Genomic DNA, 20467 nt, shown 5'->3' with positions numbered 1-20467 from the left:
TCCTACCTATAATCTACCATTCCTATCTTTAGTCTACAACCATTCCTATCTATCAATCTACAATTCATATCTATCAGTCTACTATTCCTACCTATCAGCCTACTACCATCCCTATCTATCAGACTACCATTCCTACCTATCAATCTACCATTCCTATCTTTCAGTCTACAACCATTCCTATCTATCAATCTACTATTCCTATCTTTAGTCAACGACTCTTGTTTACCAGTCTACCATCTGTATATCTATCTGTCATTTCATTGAACGATTAGAATTAATCATCATCTACGGAATAGTTTTCTTAAGACACCATAAGAAAAAAACGCTTCAACGGATTCAATCAAGAAGGAAAAGGATACCAAGTCTGAGAGAAAGAAAACAATAAGCCAATATTATCTCTTATAATGGAACCGGACTAAACAATAAAATGTGCAATATTGTTTCAATCAACTGGCCAGTATAAAAGATTAGTCGGTCCCAGGGGAGTTAACTCAAACCTGAATGTCGACTTCTTTAATCCGAAACATCTCAAAAGTATTTCAATGAGTGAGTTACATCAAATGGATGATATTTATTCAAAACTCACACAAACCTTTAAATCCCCCTTATGAAGACCGAGGGGTGCAGACTTCGTTTGATGAAAACACCCGGTAAGTGAATTTTCCATGGGGCTAAGTGAAAATTACGCTAGCGCTCTGTAACATATCGCGGTACAAATGGCTTCCGTGAGAGCTCAGATTCAACTTTATGGAAACTGCCGAGGATTATCGAATGTGAATTTTTTTGGACGCAAGGGAGATTAAAAAAATTTTTTTTTAGTCCAAATTCCTGGTTCTATATTTTTGTACAATGATGAGCCATTGAAACTTATATCATGGAATCATGTAAGCTTCCCTTTGTTGCTTATTTGTAATTGCAGGCACCATAAACATGCTACTCCCAGAAAAACTCTTCACAAAAGTTATTCGCGAAGCCTATAAATGAGAAAACGAAGCAAAATATCGAGAGTCATGTTTCGGATTGATATAAAAAAAAATTCGACGTGGTAAGGGAATTTCGGATTATCTGTCTATAAAGACTTCATCAAGATCCCATTACGGAGTAATTGTTTCGACCAGGGTCCCATATTGCTTTTACCCTCGCCTCTATTTACCATGTATTATGTAGAGATGGCTAGTAATAGAAACCCATTAAACCAGGAAAATAGTACAGGCATGTATAAAAACTTCTATGTCCTATTCGTGTTGAATCACCTCGTTTCTATTGTTCAACCATGTAAAAACAACACAGTATAAATTGAAACTCGGCTCATATTGAATGCCATTTGTTATTTTTATTAACAAAAGAACAAACACAAAACGCAATATTAGAGAAAAATAAATTGAAATACCGGCATGCTCCTATATCACGTGACCTTCCCATGAGATCTATCTTTTGTTTGACGTCATTGTTTTGTGTGTACTCCTGTGGTGAATTCGGAGATTCAAATTAATTTGTTTCCGATTCGGCTTTTATTACTCGGTCTAAATGATAGTTGTAATGTCGAATCAATTTACTCGGGTTGAGATTAGATATCAGATCTAACAATAGTTAATATGAACAACTTGTTTTTTATCGCTGCTATTTTCAACTATATTCTCTGTAGTCTCTATCAACGAGTTCTCTTTATGCTTTAATTAATCAGTGTAATATACAGCATGATCGAGGCTATCATCAATTAATTTAAGTATTTGACAATAACTGTTTAGTTTAAATATTGATATGACAGTACGGTTATATAGATCATCTGGTTAATGGAACAATTTCATTATCCAAAGGTTATGGACCTGTCACGATACCTGGTGGAACTGAGCAACCGAGATGTTCCTACTGCAGGTAGTCATCTTGTCTGCCACGCATTTCAGATTTGGTATCAAACCATCGCATTTACACCAAGCACGTTATGGTGTAAAATTAGATATTATGTAGGTGCTAAGGAGAAAGTCAAAACTATGTTTATCCCAATTCAAATAATATTCTCAAAGTTATCCTGCCTTGATGGCCAAATTTCTGTCATAGTCAAGCAATTGATAAAAAGAACACCGCTGTACTCATACAAAAGTCTGTTAAAAGTATTGTGGGAAACTACAATTTCTCGCAGCCTTTTTACTCGATGCACCTGGCAAATTGTCTTAAAAGGGAGCTGTGGTGAAAATGAGGGGTTGGGTGAGCTGTTCGCTTTAGGCTCTCAGATGTAATTAGAGATAGAAGTCTCGACAATTTTCATCTTAAATACTTGTTTTTGACGGGAGATGATAAAAGACTGCGAGTTGTCTAAAATAACATTTAAATGCCTAAAAGCCCCGGAGTTTTAAAGTAATTTCTACATTACCGAATCTCAGTCGGGGTCATTATTAAATATCTTATATTTAAAGTGTGCGAGTCTATAATTTTATCCAACCGTTGTCCTTAAACAGTCAATTCAAGATACTTCAAATACCGAGTATGCACAGTGGCTTAAGTTTATGGACCCGGACCAATTTGGTACTGAAATCAGGTCACACTGTTTTGTGTCATTAAAAATTCAAACATAAACTATCGAAATAATTCGTTTATAACAGCATTGTTGATTACTAGCAGACAGACGTCATTCGTGTTCAATGCTTTTATGAATTTAAAAAAAAACCCACAGAATCTGCACATTTTGGCTCAGTATTTTTTATAGGCGAATTATTTATCACCATGTCAATAAAAACGTGCGCGGATGACATGTACATGTATTGATCTGTACTCAATCAGCAAATAGTCAATATGGGAGATCAATATATTTGAAATTAATCTTGCCATCCCTGACTTGATAGAAATAAACAAACCATTACAATGCATGTAGCTCTGTAGACGCTCCCACTGCCTCTTCTTTAACTTTATATTCCGTTTTTGTGGTCAGTTAAACCAATAATTTGTAACGCGGGAAATCGAAGCTCTACTGTCCTCGGCAATCCCACCATCGTCACTTTAAGTTTAGTCTCGACGGGGCGTCAGCTCTTGTGAACACAACTTGACAGCCGAGACAATGATAGTCTTTTCTTATTTCTCTCAACTTTCTATAATATGTAACATGGAAGGTGTTTTTGATCGGTGGTGCTTCACTCGTGTCCAAATAAATTCTGCTAAATTTTGACTAACCGGATCGTTATCTTTTTTTCATTTTTTTCGGTAATCCCTTGTCGGGTTGGTTGTTCGATTAATGTAGTACTTGGTCGATGTGAAAAATAAAAAAGAAACACTTGTACGCTAGTGTTTAATATTCCAAACTGTCAATATTCGGAGGAAATCTGAATGGCAAGGCATTTTGCTAGAAAAAAGACAAAGAAAGTGTAAAACAACAACAACACATACCTGAAGTTTATTTAAAGGTGATCGATCATTATATTCTAGAAATGAATGAAAATTATTTGATCTTTAGTGATATTGTGCAATATAAAAATGATATCCATAGTACTGATAAAGACAATGTTTAAAACTGACAAAAGAAGTTTGGATATGGTCACAAATTTTGAGTAAATTAGAGCGACAACACAAAAACTTGTAGAAAATTGACACCGTGTAATACAATGGGTGAGCGAGTATTCTATGAAGATAAGCCTACAAGCAATATTGAAGACAGAGTCAATAATTAGGCTACCAACTGAGCAGCTAATCGCTCGGTAAAAGGCCAGCTATTTCCATAATTGTACGGTATCCACCCCTTAGGTTGGGCTAATCCAACACCATCTTAATTTGTCATGACAGGGGGTCTGGGGTTGTGAGGTGAAGTCCCTGAGAGTATTGTTCATCTTCAGTCATCACTGAAAGATGATTCAGTAGTTTAGTGTTTAAAGATTTTCGTCCTTTGAATATGTTCTATCTTTTCTTCTTCTTGTTTTGGAGAGTGTCAGATGAACTAGACCCAAAACCAATAACAAAACATGTATTTTCAGTATACAGAGACAATCAGTTCGGTTAGTTTGGGTTGATAAACTTTTAAGTTTTGAAGGAAATCTTGCCTTTGTTCCAGTGGTAGGAAAGAGGATCATCAATATCTATCATCAACGAGAATTCCATATATGATCAAGTTAACGTGGATCTGATGTTTGATTCCAAAGTATCATTTTATTCTATTTTGTTATTACTTTATATCACTGGAAATGGCTAGTTTATACAAGCAAATGACTGGGAGCGAAATTCTTCGCGATCATTAATTAAGGCCCCTACAGAGAACTCTCTAGGAATAAAAGAGCAACTTTAGTCTTAAGACCGGAAGCACAATGATGATTAGCTTGATCAATGTATTCTTGGAAAGACAGTAGTTTCCACGAGTTCATTTGTATCGGGAATAGACGCCCGCTTATTTTATCTGTGATCTGAACAGTGCACTTAAAGTCATAGTCAAAGATCTAAATTTGAAATGTTTGTGTCGTGCTAAATTCTCACGTTATAGCAGATCGCTCTCCGTCCACTTTCTCAACAAGAAAGTAGTGAGCCTCGATATTTCGATTATTGCTGATAAATCTTCAGCTAAACTACCGTTTGGATTCTCATTGTGACTGAGGATGGAGGTAACAATCTTTGGTTAGCCCTCGTCTGTATCCTAGTTGGTTTTATTCGCAGAAGACAATACACTTGTTCTGAGCTTTTATTTGTTAAACGTTTAATTTATTTTATTCGGACAAAACAAACATATATAAGGTAACAAAAATGGAAGATGAAAGATAAATTAAGATGGAATCGATCATGATTGTTCTTTGGTTGTTGTAGCTGAGATGCGTAGCTTTATAGTCACGTAACTGCAATTTGAAATTTGTTCTCAGTCAAGAACGACAATACAAACACAAATAGGGACAAACAAAAGACAGAACAAATTTTATGAATTAGGGTCAAGGACGTTTCTTCAAGTTCAAGTTTACATCTGTTCTTGTTCTTCTTCTTCTTCGTCGAATTCACCCTCCTCCTCAGCTGTAGCATCCTGGTACTGTTGGTACTCGGATACCAAATCGTTCATGTTGGATTCAGCTTCGGTAAATTCCATCTCATCCATACCTTCACCAGTATACCAATGGAGGAAAGCCTTTCGCCTGAACATAGCAGTGAATTGTTCAGAGACTCGCTTGAATAATTCTTGGATGGCAGTGCTGTTTCCAATGAAGGTAGCTGACATTTTAAGACCTCGTGGTGGAATGTCACAGACTGCAGTCTTAACGTTGTTGGGGATCCATTCAACGAAGTAGCTGCTGTTCTTGTTCTGGACGTTCAACATCTGTTCATCGACCTCTTTCATGGACATACGACCTCTGAACATGGCAGCAACTGTGAGGTAACGGCCGTGTCTTGGATCGCAGGCAGCCATCATGTTCTTAGCATCGAACATCTGTTGGGTAAGTTCTGGAACAGTCAAGGCTCTGTATTGTTGGGAGCCTCTTGAGGTAAGAGGGGCGAATCCGGGCATGAAGAAATGGAGACGTGGGAAAGGAACCATGTTGACAGCCAATTTTCTCAAATCAGCATTCAGTTGACCTGGGAATCGGAGGCAGGTGGTGACTCCGGACATGGTGGCGGATACCAGATGGTTGAGATCACCGTATGTTGGTGTGGTGAGCTTCAAGGTTCTGAAGCAGATATCATACAAAGCTTCGTTATCAATACAGTAGGTCTCATCTGTATTTTCAACCAGTTGATGAACTGAGAGGGTGGCGTTGTAAGGTTCGACAACAGTATCAGATACCTGAAATTACAAAATGACGATCAATTTGCGGTTGTTACTCACTGCTTATTATTTCTACTTAATCACGTTACAAGCTAATACACTAAGGTCCTTCGCACTCATAAAGTCATTTTGCAAAACTACCCTGATTTGTCTGAATTTCAAAATATTTTTTAAGACCACAAGGAAGTAATTATCAAGCTTGATAAAGTAAAATACTTACTTTTGGTGAAGGTACAACAGAGAAGGTGTTCATGATTCTGTCTGGGTATTCTTCTCGGATTTTGGAGATGAGGAGAGTTCCCATACCAGAACCAGTTCCACCACCAAGGGAGTGTGTAAGCTGGAATCCCTGGAGACAATCACAGCTTTCTGATTCCTTTCGGACAACATCGAGAACTGAGTCGACTAATTCAGCACCCTCGGTGTAGTGACCTTTGGCCCAGTTGTTTCCAGCTCCAGACTGTCCGAAAACAAAGTTATCGGGTCTGAAGATTTGACCGAATGGACCGGATCGGACTGAGTCCATGGTTCCGGGTTCCAAATCGATAAGGATGGCTCTTGGCACATATTTGCCACCTGAAAGAACATAATCGAAATTTTGAAATTTGATTCCGATATACTAGAGATTTAACCATGTAAATTAACATCCTTGAATTAAAAGTTATGGTAATAACAATCCATTACATCTACTGAAATAATCAGTACTTATAACCAGTTCCATTACTAATGCTGTCGACATGTTGCTGAACTATGTTAATTTGTGATCAGTTGTTAGTTATCTTATATAAGAATTTCGAATTATTACCTGTAGCTTCGTTGAAGTAAACGTTGATTCTCTCCAACTGAAGATCGGAGTCACCGTGGTAAGTTCCAGTTGGGTCAATACCATGTTCATCTGAGATAACTTCCCAAAACTGAAATATAATAATTCAAATTAATGGAATTGCAGAACTAGTATATGAAATTTAGAATATAAAATCAGGTGCCAATCAAATCATTTGTACATTCTTAGAATAAATAAGATTTCTTATACTAATATAGTATATTATTTTGCATTGCCTTGCTAGCTTGCTCATTTGTATTCAACAATCATGTCTGAGCATGTCACCCGCCAAATACTTTCATTTTTCAAATATTTAGGTCAACGCTTATCAAAATTTATAATATTCTCATTCTTGTGCGAAAAAAATGTAAAAAGAGATATCAATGGTCAAATCTATGAGCGCTTCTATAAATTTCCATTTAATTCTGTTTAATTTGCAGTTGGATCAAAGTATTCAGCTAAAATCGAAATCTACTTTTTCACACTGCATATCTTTCCAATTAGGATTTCATTTTAAAAATTCAAAACTGACGGCGTTTTGGGATATTGCAGATTATTTTTTACACCATGGTATCTGCACCAGGGCAGTTGTGTGCCATCGGACATACTAGCAGTTTTTGTTACAAAAGTATAAAAATATTCCGAAATCATTGGTGGCGGAGCAGAAAATTAAAAAAAAAAATTCTAAATCTTACCTTGGCACCAATCTGATTGCCGCACTGGCCAGCTTGTAAGTGGACGATTTCTCTCATTTTGACTTTAACTTTTTATGACTTGTGTGTTGGTTGACCCTCTAAGGCAATGATTAGGGCTAGGCTCTCTTGATCTTTTATATGTGTTTCACGAGTCCCCAGGACAACACATACAAACAAATCGTAAACACACTTTCAATCACTGTTTCTTTATCTGGACACCCAGCTAATACTTCTAGTCTCGATTACCTTAGTCACTCATTCCTATTGTAATGTACATTAGTAGTCTCGCTCTATTGTTAAGAAAGTAATGAAATTGTCATTAAGGACATTATCTGATTGATTTGAATAATATTGATATTAAATCAATAACGTGGTAACTAACACCAACCACCAAAATCAATCATCAACAATCAATACTTTTTAACTTTTTAATTTCTTCAACATTTGATCTTTTCAAATTATTTCGTTGCCATTTTCTGCAATATATATTGCATGAAATATCCCATATTTACGGACCTTAATAAGTTCCGATTTAGAAATTTAATGTGATTTAGTGATCCTGTTCTCGAATTTTCCCCATTCAGGCTAAAATGACATTCGACTTTAAAATATAGAATGCTGTCTTCGTTTTGATGAAGAACAAAAAAACTACAAGAATCGAACTAATATCAAACAAGTGAATGTCGAGCAATAATGGCAATAAACAAAATTTGAATAATCTCAGACTTTTCAGATTAAGACTTCTGAGATCAAGTCACTCTAATTTAGATGAAATGACCATGCCGGGGAAACAAAATACCTGAATGTATACCAAGAGAAAATTGTTATACAAAACTAAACAAATGACCCCCATCTCCTTTTCTTTTTGGAAATTCTATCAAAATCTGTTTTACATTACACCACCACAAGGTATGTAAAATATTGCAGTGTTTAAAGGATATCTAAATATTGTGAAATTTGATAATTAGTCCAAACGTTTTAGTTTCTTTACCGCCACTTTCATGTTTAAACTTGCCCTAAATCATATGATAGTTAAATTCCCGCCCATGACTACTCAGATATTGAAAGTGTGCATTAAAAATTAATATAAAATTCAACGAATAAGATATGCTAGCTAGAGTTTTAATACAAATAGTTATATTATAGTGATATTATTATGATTTTATTTTTACATACAAATAGAGAACATCCAAACCTGAAAAACCAAAAATTGTATACAAGTGTCAACGGGTCGTAAAAAAATTGTGCCAGAGAATGGTTTGTTTATCAGAATTCTTCAAATCTAGTGATTCTAGTTGGGCAAAAGGGGGAGGGAGGATCCGTAACTGTTTTTTCTTATCAAAGTGATTTCAAAACCTTCCAAAAGATCAATGGTATGTAAAAAGTAAACAATCCCAATGTTTTTCCAGTTTCTATATAACAACACACAAATACACTCTTATCAAAGTCAAGCATGAATCATAAATATTACTTTTGTTTGAATAGCATTCCTTTATCAAAGTAACAGTCAAACACTATTTGAACACTACACGACAGGTATAGAGAAACTCCCTATTTAGCCTTGTGAGACAGACTATTCGATTATAATAAAAGTGTCGTTGGCAATCACTACATAGAGAAGGCGCGTTGATCTGTATAGACAAGCAAGATTGTGGGGTTTCATAACGTACGGGAATTATACTACCTTAACCCTTGTGATAGTGGTGTATATATAATACAGTATACAGAACTCCTTATTTAACCTGGTTGACTTAGTATTGATTAGGCCTAGCCCTGTTGGTTTCAATGATATCAGTAAACAGAGACCCATTTCATTCACAACACATAATATGCATACCGACTCAGTTTATAGTATGCTACTATGTTACCCAAAGAACTAAAAACGTCAGCAAGATACTAACAAGTGTATCTGCACCAAAATACTGAGTAGGGCTCAATACCATGACCATTTTCACAGTAGGTATATTCGAGTATTTGAACACTCACTGTATCGTCCTATTGAACCATACCACTAAAACCGATTATCCTTGCAAACTTTTGCCAAGTGGTTTTCGGTTCAAGGTGTATGCAACTCAGCTATGACACTAGTTTTGATTGATTGCTCATAAATTAAACAATGTTTGTGGAACTCTATCCTCTGGCCTGGGCGGATGTGGGGAGAGAGAATCGTGCTATGAATATGATATCCTGAAAGAATAAGATTACAGACCCAATGTCATCATAACGCTTTAGACCTTACGTAAGATGATCATTCTAGCTTCCGTTCTTTTCCTAAAAGATAACATTCTTGATTGACAAATTGCAAACGTTATAATAATAGGCACTGAGGTGACAAAAGGGTATTTGATATTTTTTTCATAATCTGCATGGCATGAAGAAGTAACTTAGTCTATATAATGACCATATAATTATATGTACATGTCATCTGTTATCTATGCATGCTTTCTTGACGTCTATATGTATGTACGTCTTGCTCTAAACAAATCATTTATGTATGTTTATATAACATTGCTAATGTTGCCAATTGTACATGTCATATTTGTGTACTTTATATGAGTAATATCTGTAATTGTACAAGTAATCTATTTCTATTCTCTGTAAGTATACCTGATAACATACATTGGTATTGTCTGATGTTCTCTTTGCAAGAATCAATATCAGTCAGCAGCTTAGTGCAATAATCAAATTTGATATCACTTCTAGAAAGGAATATCTGGTAAGTTTCGAACGGAATGGTTAATAAAACTGAAATAAAACTATGAATAAAAGAGACATACATTGAACATTATTGTGACTACTAATTTGATTGAATACCATTGTAACCGATAACAACATTATAAACATTAACTATACATGAAAATATGGACGTGCATTTAATCCGGGGTAACGGCATGTAAATTACAAATATTAATACCGTGTATGACGATAAGTGCACATAAAATCTGTCACGTAGTCAAAATAGAACCTATATGAACAGAAAGATTGACATCAATAGGTGGTTTTAGTATTGCTTGAACAGCGTATTATACACATTTATTGTATTCGCCCCTTGTTTATCATTATAATCATCGCCCCTCGTCTTCTCACTTAACTCCAAGCTTCTGTGCCTTCCTGAACTCCTTTATCTTCCCACCTTCTCCTTTATCTTTTTGATTTCCCCGCCATCTCTTTACTTTCTCGTACGTCTTCTTGTTACCTATTTCTTCATCTTCTTACCTCTTCTTACCCTACTCCTTCTCCTTTATTTTCTTACCTCCCATTCTCCCTCACCTTCTATTTTTTCATAGTCAAATCTCTCCTTCTTCTTCTTACACCACTCCTTCTCCTTTATCTTCTCACATTCTCCTTCTTCTTACCCCACTCCTTCTCCTTTATCTTCTCACATTCTCCTTCTTCTTCTTACACCACTCCTTCTCCTTTATCTTCTCACATTCTCCTTCTTCTTCCTTCACCCATTCTCCTTTATCTTCTCACATTCTCCTTCTTCTTCTTACACCACTCCTTCTCCTTTATCTTCTCACATTCTCCTTCTTCTTACTCCACCCATTCTCCCTTATCTTCTCACATTCTCCTTCTTCTTCTTACACCACTCCTTCTCCTTTATCTTCTCACATTCTCCTTCTTCTTACTCCACTCCTTCTCCTTTATCTTCTCACATTCTCCTTCTTCTTCTTATACCACTCCTTCTCCTTTATCGTCTCACATTCTCCTTCTTCTTACTCCACACATTCTCCTTTATCTTCTCATATTCTCCTTCTTCTTACTCCACTCCTTCTCCTTTATCTTCTCACATTCTCCTTCTTCTTACTAGATACTAATAGAAGAGGGATCTATTGTTTTCTATACCTTTTCTATGTTTTTGTTCCTTCTGTAGAGCAATATATTTATCAACTGAGAAAGAGCCCCGCCATCCGATATTTTACTGGAATATATACGGTAAAGTAAGGGTAATAAAAATGAATAATAAATGTCTGTACAGAACAATTACCGAATAACATTCAAAATAAGGTCTGGTGGTTAATTATATTAAACTGGTATTGATAAATAAATGAACATTGAGTTACGAGTTATTATGATCACGATTGCTAGTTTGACATGTATCCAGATCGTTATTGTTTAAATGTCAGTAAAATAATACTATAACTCATTACTAAATGATAAATTAAATAGTATTTTATATTTCCATTAGTTAATGTGTTATATTTCCCGGTGTTGATATTACCAAAATAAACATGATCAGACATGTAGCGATTCCTTACAAATTCAGTTCTAATAAATGCTAGTAACATTCCAGAAATTAAGATTTAGGATTACAGAATGTTGTCTAAAAGTAGTTTTATTTCGCTTTATCTATTCGTGATTAGTTTAAACATCTTGTCAGTCTGGAAGAATGACGGTGAGATTACCAAACTTGTTATCGAAGCTTAGTCCATCGATTGTCTGTCTGCACATCTATCTGTATACAATTTGCTTTTCTATAGCGTCTTGGCCAAACTTCGTATGCTTATTCATAATGGTGAGGTAGGCTTAATCAGCATAGATTTGTATTAAGATGAACTCTTATTTCTCTTGACTTAGAGTTAAAATAAGCTTATCGATGTTGTGGCTATAAATATGTTGTAGCCCAGTCATATATACTTTCAAACCTTTGCAGTACCTGGCATTCCTTTAGAATCTGGTTACAGTACAGTTCTCCATTAAAATAAAACGTTAGTTGAGGTTTGCTTCCCAGTTGATTTAAAATTGATAAACTGGACTTAAAATATATCTCTTGGGCTTGCAACCGTCATCTTCTTTCCACAACATTCTAATCCAACCAAACCACAATACCGGAAGTTAACAATTGCAGGAACCATACTATTGCTATTAGAAGTAAGTAGGGCACCTAAATTGTTGAAACAACGATCCGAAATTTTGAAGGAGTAAACGCTACCATCAATACCAAAGAATTGACGTGAATTTGTTTTCTACATTTTGGGTTTTTTATGTTGTCGATTATTCCTCCAAATTTTTCTTCCCTTCATATACAATAATCCGTATTACAAGTATAAACATGCGTATATACAAAAAATGTGCAAATGTTCACCTGTTGCTGGCTCTTGGTGGGATTCGTGGCAAAATTTGGTGTGTTTATTTGGGCTACTATTGGTGAGATCTTGGATTAGTTTCGTCTTCACAAGCTTCAAAAATGTTCTTCTGTATCATGGAGTAAACGTATACTTTCTTTACTTTGTTAAAGTGTCGGTCGTATATTGGAATGTTTGAAGTTAAAGTTTAAAATTTTCTAATGATTTTTGTTTTCAAGAAACAAGTGTTACATTGGTTCAATGTTTTCGTGATCTTAAAAAATGCCCTTTTCCTTGATTCTTCTAGTTTAAGTATGTCTTGTTTTGATAATAACTAGTGCCACTTTACTGAACTAATTTGAGATTAATTAAGATTATTTTGGTGTAATGATAATTTGATAGTATGTAATGATCAAAGTTTAGATTATTTTTATCAACCTAATATCATCTAAATCTAGACTGTTATTTTAACTTCCAGTGTCAATCAGAAGAAATGAAGCCGATTGATCAATTTCATTTGATCTTTATATCTACCATTTTTTTTTATAATATTAGTTACCCATTTTCAACTCAGTGAACATTGGAACTGATCCAATAAAAACTATGACAACTATACAGTCTATGCTATGCAACACCATTCTATGCAACACCATTCTAAGCCAAACCTTTCCTTTTGTCCCATTGCATGTGTTCAAAACAACGTTTTGAGTAAAATCCGTATCTACTCTTGTCATAACTGATACATGTCAGACACAGTCGCCTGGATTTGTGACATTTTGGGGGGTTGATTTTATTCTTGAATATATGTGAATAGTCTTCAGGAGTACTAGAAATGTACGAAAATCATAGAATTCCATTAAAAATACTTCAAACTAGGAATTTTACTCACTATTTCTATATATGTTTTTCTATATATCACAGAGTATCTTAAATTGACGAGTCGTCATTTTAACATTCAAACACAGATAATTCTGGACACACAAGGATTTGAAGGCTCAAATTTTGACGGTGAATACTATTATTGATTCTCAGCTAAAAAAAATTCCAGTTTCAAAGACTAAAGTATGATTGGTCAAAAAAATGGCCGTCCTGTCCCTTTAATCTGTATTTTTCTATTCATTTCACCTATTATATTGACTTTAACTCAAATGAATAATAATGAATTTATATCTAAAATCAAACCGAACACCTACTGTGAATAAACCGCAGAGAGTTAAGCCCCCTTAATCTTTAGTCTTTTTCCAAATCAATAATTGAAAAAAATGCATCAGTTTTCTCTTACACTTTTATGAGAATGTTCCTATTAAACAATGTAGTACTAGTTAAGATTAGATAGAAGAAAAAAGAGCAGCCTTTGTTGGCAATCTGTCTATATTACAAAATTAATTGCTGATTCCAGATATTGTAAATACCTAAAAACTTCTCTCTTTAAAGATTACACATAGTAATACAATAAAAAAAAATGAACCGCTGGATAATTAGAATGGTCCTGATGTTTTCTTTCAACGGAATCAGAACATTTTTGTGTATGTCAAGAATTGCCTTTAGATTAAAAAAAATGTATGAATGGATTAGTTCATCTGATCAATGAAATCCGGGAGTCAATTTAAGAAACAGACGTGTACCTGTAGAAAGGCGCTGCGCTGGTCGTCTGTTACCGGCATTACTGACAAAAATGTGACATCGATTCACGTGACCAAGACAACTAATGACACGTGGAATAGGTGATAAACAGAATGAGCAATATGTCCCCTGACTGCGGCGCCCTCTTGTAATCTCCTCTATGGTAATAAAGACATATGTTTAGATATTAACGGTATTAGAGAGTCGAGTCTAAGTGCCAACCAAGTTCGACCTTTCTTCTGCGACAGATCATATTCACGATCAATACAAACCTCTCTTAAATTCCCTCAAATACTCTGTTTAACGATTTTCACGTCTCTTTTCCAATGTTTCCAAATTAATAATTCTACTTTCCATATGGTGCTGAAACACAACCATGTTGGAACTATTTATTGAAGAACAATTGAAAAGAAAAGAGGCGCGACTTTAATAATCTCCCGCCAATTTTTACACCAGATGGTCAGCGCGAGATTTGAAACTCTTCAGTACAAGAGGCACGTTTCTCACACGCTGTCCTGACAGGGACATGCGCAATAAGCGTTTGATGCAGGCATCTATTTCGTTTTATTTGATTTGAGTAAATGGTAAAAATAAGCGTCACGGAACAATCTGAGATTGTTATTAAAGGATCATGAAGGAAAACAATAGAATTTGTCTTTGAAGGGCCATAATAATGTCCATACAACTGTGTCTGTTTTCGTGTTTTATTTTTATCATCTGGTAGAACCTACCTCTAACCAATACAATACTGGGAGAATACTTTTTAGAATTATCTCAAATATAACTTGACCCATTACGACCCAGAATGAATTTTTTACATTGCCTCTGAACTGTGGAGTTAAACTCCAGTTACATCAAGTAGCTTCGCAACTATTTCACAAGAATATTCAAACATACTCCCACCCCTTTTCCGGAAGTTATGTATTGCATATAGTCCTACCATGCCATGAAACCATGATCAATCTAAAATCAACAGATATTGATCAATTGATAAATTTTCAAATCTTTTTTTTTTACAATTTTAATTCATAGCACGAAATCAATATTTGTGATTGGAAATTATTAAAGAAGAGGTTACATATTTCAATTTTAATCCCATTAATTTTAAAGCCATGACCTTATTCCATCAACTCTCATAATAGATCGTAAAAATTCCATGATACTTTCCTCTGGCTTGTTGTGGTATTGATATAACCCTACACGTTACCTCAGTCAAGTAACAATAGACAGAATGATGTATATTCCGCTTATTATTTTTTTAACAGTATTTTATTTTTGAATTTTACCAAGATCTCAACACAAGTCGGATCCTTTTAAAATTTTCGAAAAAACTTTTGGTTATTATAAAACAAAATAAGTCGAATGTAAAAAGGTTTGGTGTCACTTTATTAAAACAAATGTAGTAAATTTAGTCAAATAGACCTTTTTAAGATAAAAAACCTTACTTTCACGAGCTTTTCACATGGGAAAATATGAGGTTAACAAGATGCTCAATGCGGATTATTTTAATCTGGATTTGTTTCATCACTTTCGGTGTAAAAATCTATAATTATTATCTGGTATTAGGGAGGTATTTGTTCACCTTGTAACCTCAAGTAGAAGATACTAACATGACATCTTCCACAATCCGAGGTTAGTAACCTTGGATATTTGTCTTCGAGGTTTTCAAAACTATGATGGTGATAATTCATTTCTACTTATGAAAACTGAGAGTTGGACCCTCGCCACCACTGTGTTCCGATTTCTTTATATTAGGAGCCATGATGATAAAATATAGCTTAAAAGATAAATCGAAACGTTTAAATAGGGGTTCGAACGACACCTTGTAATATGAATATGATAATTTATGTCAACCAAAATGAATCATCTGAAATGAAATGAATTTTAAGTTTTCTGTTCCTTATTCGTGCATAATGAAAGTTGAAAGGGAGAAATTGGCATCATCATGTTTTACAGTATTATTTTAAAAAATAAATCACATGCAAACATTTAGATTAAGCAAACGATGGACAATCTTTGTCAATATACATAGGCATACATATCAGGTTTTGGTCAAATTTTCATTTTGCCTTCAGAATGTATAGGTCTATCATGCAAATGCACCGGTTTCTAAAAACTGAGGGATCGTTCACATGGGAAAACTGATGAGTTTTGGATTTAAACTGGCTTATAACACATTTTCAACTAAAGCCTTAAACGTCATCATTAAATATAGGGATGAAGATACAGACCAAAGTACCCAATAGTCTGACATGGGAAAAGTTCACTTCAATTATAAATGATCGGAATTAAAACCAAATCCCTGTTAAAATTTGCAGGTTTTCAGTGAAAATGTGTATCTTTTTTATCATTCTCGTTTAGAAAGTGACAGAACAGTATGAGGCACTTGTGGGTGACATTCCTAATCGGCTCATTTACACCAGCAATAATAACTTAATACCTTAAACCGATTAAACACGTGGATTTGAAGATTCTAACTGAATTACAAACCCATGTAGGAGATTCATAATATTTATTATTATCTAATCATGCCAAAATAAATCTACCAATTTCTCTGATTCAATTTGGATATTTTTATCGCGGATTTACAGAGTTAAACGACACTAAACGGCACAAAGCGACACTAACCGAGTGGATTATAAACATTTTAAATTTACTGGATATTATCTACTATAGAATATTAACGATTTCGATCGTCAATTAAAATCTTTTCACAAAAAATACCACCACCCTTTTTTTTTTTTTACGAAAATCGTGTCTCGTCATAATAATCATTTTTTCTCAGACATCGAAAAGCGACCAAATTATAATAAAAGTTTTGTCCATTTGTGTGTCGCATACATGATGTATAATATTCCTTGTCATTATTCGAGTTTATATAAATATTTTATATCAACTAGTTAAGGTGCGAGTTGAATAAAACAGCCTGGGAAGCGCCTCGAGTTAAAATCCTATTTACTTTTGAAAATGCCTATTTAGGTATAGAAACTCCAGTTGAAATTAGTGTAAGGTTGAAAAAAGCATCAAATAACGAGCTTATCAAAGTGTTTACATTAAAATTATGATTATAATTGACAATACAGGCAGAAAATAACCCTCTATTCAATAACAATCATCGTTTAACATGATGAGCTTAGCGACATGGGGATTAAACACTGTAAGTACGTCAATCTAAAATGAACCACGCCCAGTGATGAGGAAGAGGCCACTCCCATTAAATCTTCACACAATAGGAGTATGAAAAGTCGGCAGTAATGAATGCCTGTCGTTGATTGGTCTATTAGTGAAGGGACTGCTAGGTTAGCTGGCTTACGATTGGTCAACTTGTGATCTCAGTGAGCTTTTCAACACCCGTAAAAATGGAAGAATTTGGAAGTATTGAAAGGCCGAGTTTGATTAATATGTTGGTTATTGTTTTGAATATTTGATTGAAATGATGGCCGAGAGAATATAAATCACTGGAATCGCCAACTAACAACATTATTTTAACTGTCATCGTCAAGCACACTAGTTTGTACCTTTTTTCTTGATTTAACACAAGTATTCTTACAAACTCGATACCTTTTAGCTTACAACAGTAAACATTACCTGCATTACTTTGTGATATTTTGGATATTTGAAGCTGGTTTGAATTGGATATGAGAGACTAGAAATACAGGTAAGCAATTCAGAGATTTTCGATTTCAAGCTTTGTCAGTGACAAAGCTTTTTATCATTACATACCTTGAAATATTACAAAACTTCACGATTATCATGAAGGGGTACAAAATTCAATGTTTTTTGATGAATAAACATGTATTTAAAATTTAGCTTAATGCTTCGAATTGAATGCAAATTTTAAATCAATAAAAAATTTTTTATCACAATAACTTTTTTAAAACCAAATAACAGAAAATCTCGAGAAAGAAAATATTACCCAGTTTTGCTATAGCATCATTATCTTTCTGGCACAAATCATATTTTTCTAAGCTGTTTCGCTTTTAGGAAATTGAAATATTTCATGTCAATTCTGAATATTTCTTTTGAAAAAATGCATACTTGTGAATAATTACAATTGATGATTTGTTGTTAAACAAAATTACAGATTGCCACAGTAATAGTAATTTTAGATTTAAACTAACAAAATATTTTCATTGTTAAATATAGTGCCCATGACGTCAAAATTGAGATATGTAAAATAAAGCATAAAGTAAATAAACTATAAAACTATTTGAACAGTTTGATTTAGATGTCTTGATATGTTCAGTTTAGATGAAGATATTAAACCATTTTGGAAACGGAACCATTCAGTTTTGTTGTATAAAATAAATTATCCTCTATAAGACTTAATTAATCAATATCTTTATTGAAAGAGTTTCTGTAAAAACTGAAATAATTCTAAATCCCTTGATATTCATTAACATTGTTCTTTTTTTAAAAAACAATTTTCCATTCATTTCTTTGAAAGTATCCATTTTCTTATAATAAAAAGGAAATTTTCGCGTTTCTTTATTTAGCTGTTCATTTTCATATCCGTTGATCGATTTAAATAATGGATTTTCTTTAAAATAACACTTGAAAAATATCTGTAAACTTCGACCTACTTGAAAAATTGTTCGGTTTTTCCGGTTTTTGAATTTGGAAAGGATTTTATTGATTTTTACTATTAAATAACACAGATTTTTAATTATCAAATGAGCAATTTTAATGATGCTTCAGACGTTAATGTAAACTCCACTATATTTGTTATAATTATCAATATTTTTTTGAGATTGTGAATTTGGAGAAACTCGACTATATATTAAATTAGTAGTATTCAAATACAAGCTGTAGCTTGTTTTAGAGTTTATATTTAGGAAATTTTATTCTCAATATATTTGATTTTAGGGATTTATATATTAGAATAATGAACCTGTTTCTTTAAAATTCACCAAAGCAAATTAATGTATTTCTTTTTTCAGATACCCGTGGAAATATATATATACGAGAAACGATAAGAATTTCAAAATGGAAAATAAAACTGAAGCTGAAAGTCAACCAGTGGTGACCAAACCAAAATTAGCATTTTCAATAGACAGAATAATGGAACCCAGCCCAAAACGATGTAAAGTACAAAGTTCGCCACGAAATTCAGAATCTCCACTCAGCAACGAGTCTGAACTTTCACCCAGATCCAACATCCATTCTCCAGAAAAACGCAGTCCAATAACAGTTCCCGCTTTTCCTGGTTCTAGTTTTGGAAATACTTTATACTCCACTGAACATTCTGCGATTCGGAGTTTATTTTCAAACCCACAGAGAGAATCCATGGATTTGAGTTCTTCCAGATTTCATCCATATTTCCATCCAGCATTTTCTCTACCTAGATCCAACTATGATGAGTATCATGCTCAATTGTTACGAAATTACTCTATGTTACATCAGACTGGATTGACTGCGACTAAAGAAAGACTCTACTCAAATTTGGAACTTTTAAAATATTCCAATATGCAACAGTTATTAACTCAACAAAGAGTAGCGGCAAGTCTTCAACAAGAACATTCACCCCGAACAGACAGAGTTGCAAACTTTAAAGAAAAGATGACTGAGCCATTGACTATTTCTGAGAGAAAAGACGAAGAAAGTGTGGTTGAAAAAAATTACGAACCGAAATTAAACACATCACTGGATAGTTCGAGTAATTCTGATAAAAACTGTTCGCTAAACGAGGATGATATAATGAAGAGTAAAAAAGTGATTAACAAATCTCAGAAAACATTTACTTGTCAAGAATGTGGTAAAGTTTTCAATGCACATTACAACCTGACTCGCCACATGCCCGTTCATACAGGAGCACGTCCATTTGTCTGTAAAATATGTGGTAAAGGATTTCGACAAGCCAGTACCCTCTGTCGACATAAAATAATCCACACACAGGAGAAACCCCATAAATGTGCGACTTGTGGTAAGGCTTTTAATAGAAGTTCCACCCTTAATACTCACATGCGCATACACAATGGCTACAAACCTTTTACCTGTGAATATTGTGGTAAAGGTTTCCATCAAAAAGGTAATTACAAAAACCACAAACTAACTCACAGTATAGAGAAACAATATAAATGTACTATATGTAACAAGGCATTCCATCAAATATACAATCTAACCTTTCATATGCACACGCATAATGACAAGAAACCTTTCACGTGCGTTATATGTGGCAAAGGTTTCTGTAGAAATTTTGATTTAAAGAAACATATTAGAAAATTGCATGAAGGAACCCAATTACCGAGCCCTAGTAGTCAGAACTCGTCTTCTCCCCCGGCTTCACAATCTAACATGCCCTCCCCCAATAGTTTATACACCAACTCTACTCTCAGTCCCCACTCGGCATTTCTCGCCCGACCCACATTATTGTCCCACTCGGCTATAGGATGTCAGAGGAATTTATTCAACCCCTACATGTTTGGTGCGAATGCTGCATCGTTATTGCATAAAATCTCTTCTGTAATTTAGACAAGTCAATTCTTATTTCAACAATTATATATAATTTCCTTAAAATAATTATCTATTAATTGATTGA

The 20467-nt window shown here is 34.2% G+C and overlaps 2 protein-coding genes across 2 annotated transcripts; one reads left to right on the top strand and one right to left on the bottom strand.

Annotated features, from left to right (window-relative positions):
* Positions 1 to 4638: 4638 nt before the first annotated feature.
* LOTGIDRAFT_204297 (hypothetical protein) lies at positions 4639 to 7338 on the bottom strand. Its single transcript, XM_009061227.1, has 4 exons — positions 7241 to 7338; positions 6528 to 6636; positions 5943 to 6298; positions 4639 to 5740 (listed from the first exon to the last, which is right to left on the bottom strand). The coding sequence occupies exons 1-4, from the start codon at positions 7295 to 7297 to the stop codon at positions 4922 to 4924; spliced, it is 1341 nt and encodes a 446-aa protein (XP_009059475.1). The 5' UTR covers positions 7298 to 7338; the 3' UTR covers positions 4639 to 4921.
* Positions 7339 to 19653: 12315 nt separating this feature from the next.
* On the top strand, positions 19654 to 20157 carry LOTGIDRAFT_68213 (hypothetical protein; the record flags this gene model as incomplete). The annotated part of the gene is made up of 1 exon (XM_009061057.1): positions 19654 to 20157. A coding segment is annotated over one exon (504 nt), but the record flags the coding sequence as incomplete, so codon positions are not given.
* Between the last annotated feature and the right edge of the window lie 310 nt (positions 20158 to 20467).

Source organism: Lottia gigantea (genome assembly GCF_000327385.1).
Source record: "Lottia gigantea unplaced genomic scaffold LOTGIsca_46, whole genome shotgun sequence".
NCBI classification, from domain to species: Eukaryota; Metazoa; Mollusca; class Gastropoda; family Lottiidae; genus Lottia; species Lottia gigantea.
The sequence above is the reverse complement of the archived record's forward strand: the minus strand, read 5'-3'. Positions and strand labels throughout refer to the sequence as shown.

Excerpts from the sequence above, each read along its gene's own strand:
- LOTGIDRAFT_204297 (XM_009061227.1), bottom strand. The coding sequence starts at position 7,297 with ATGAGAGAAATCGTCCACTTACAAGCTGGCCAGTGCGGCAATCAGATT. Across the intron at positions 6,299-6,527 it reads TTACTTCAACGAAGCTACAG|GTGGCAAATATGTGCCAAGA; the intron begins GTAATAATTCGA and ends ATGTTCTTTCAG. Across the intron at positions 5,741-5,942 it reads CTGTTGTACCTTCACCAAAA|GTATCTGATACTGTTGTCGA; the intron begins GTAAGTATTTTA and ends TTGTAATTTCAG.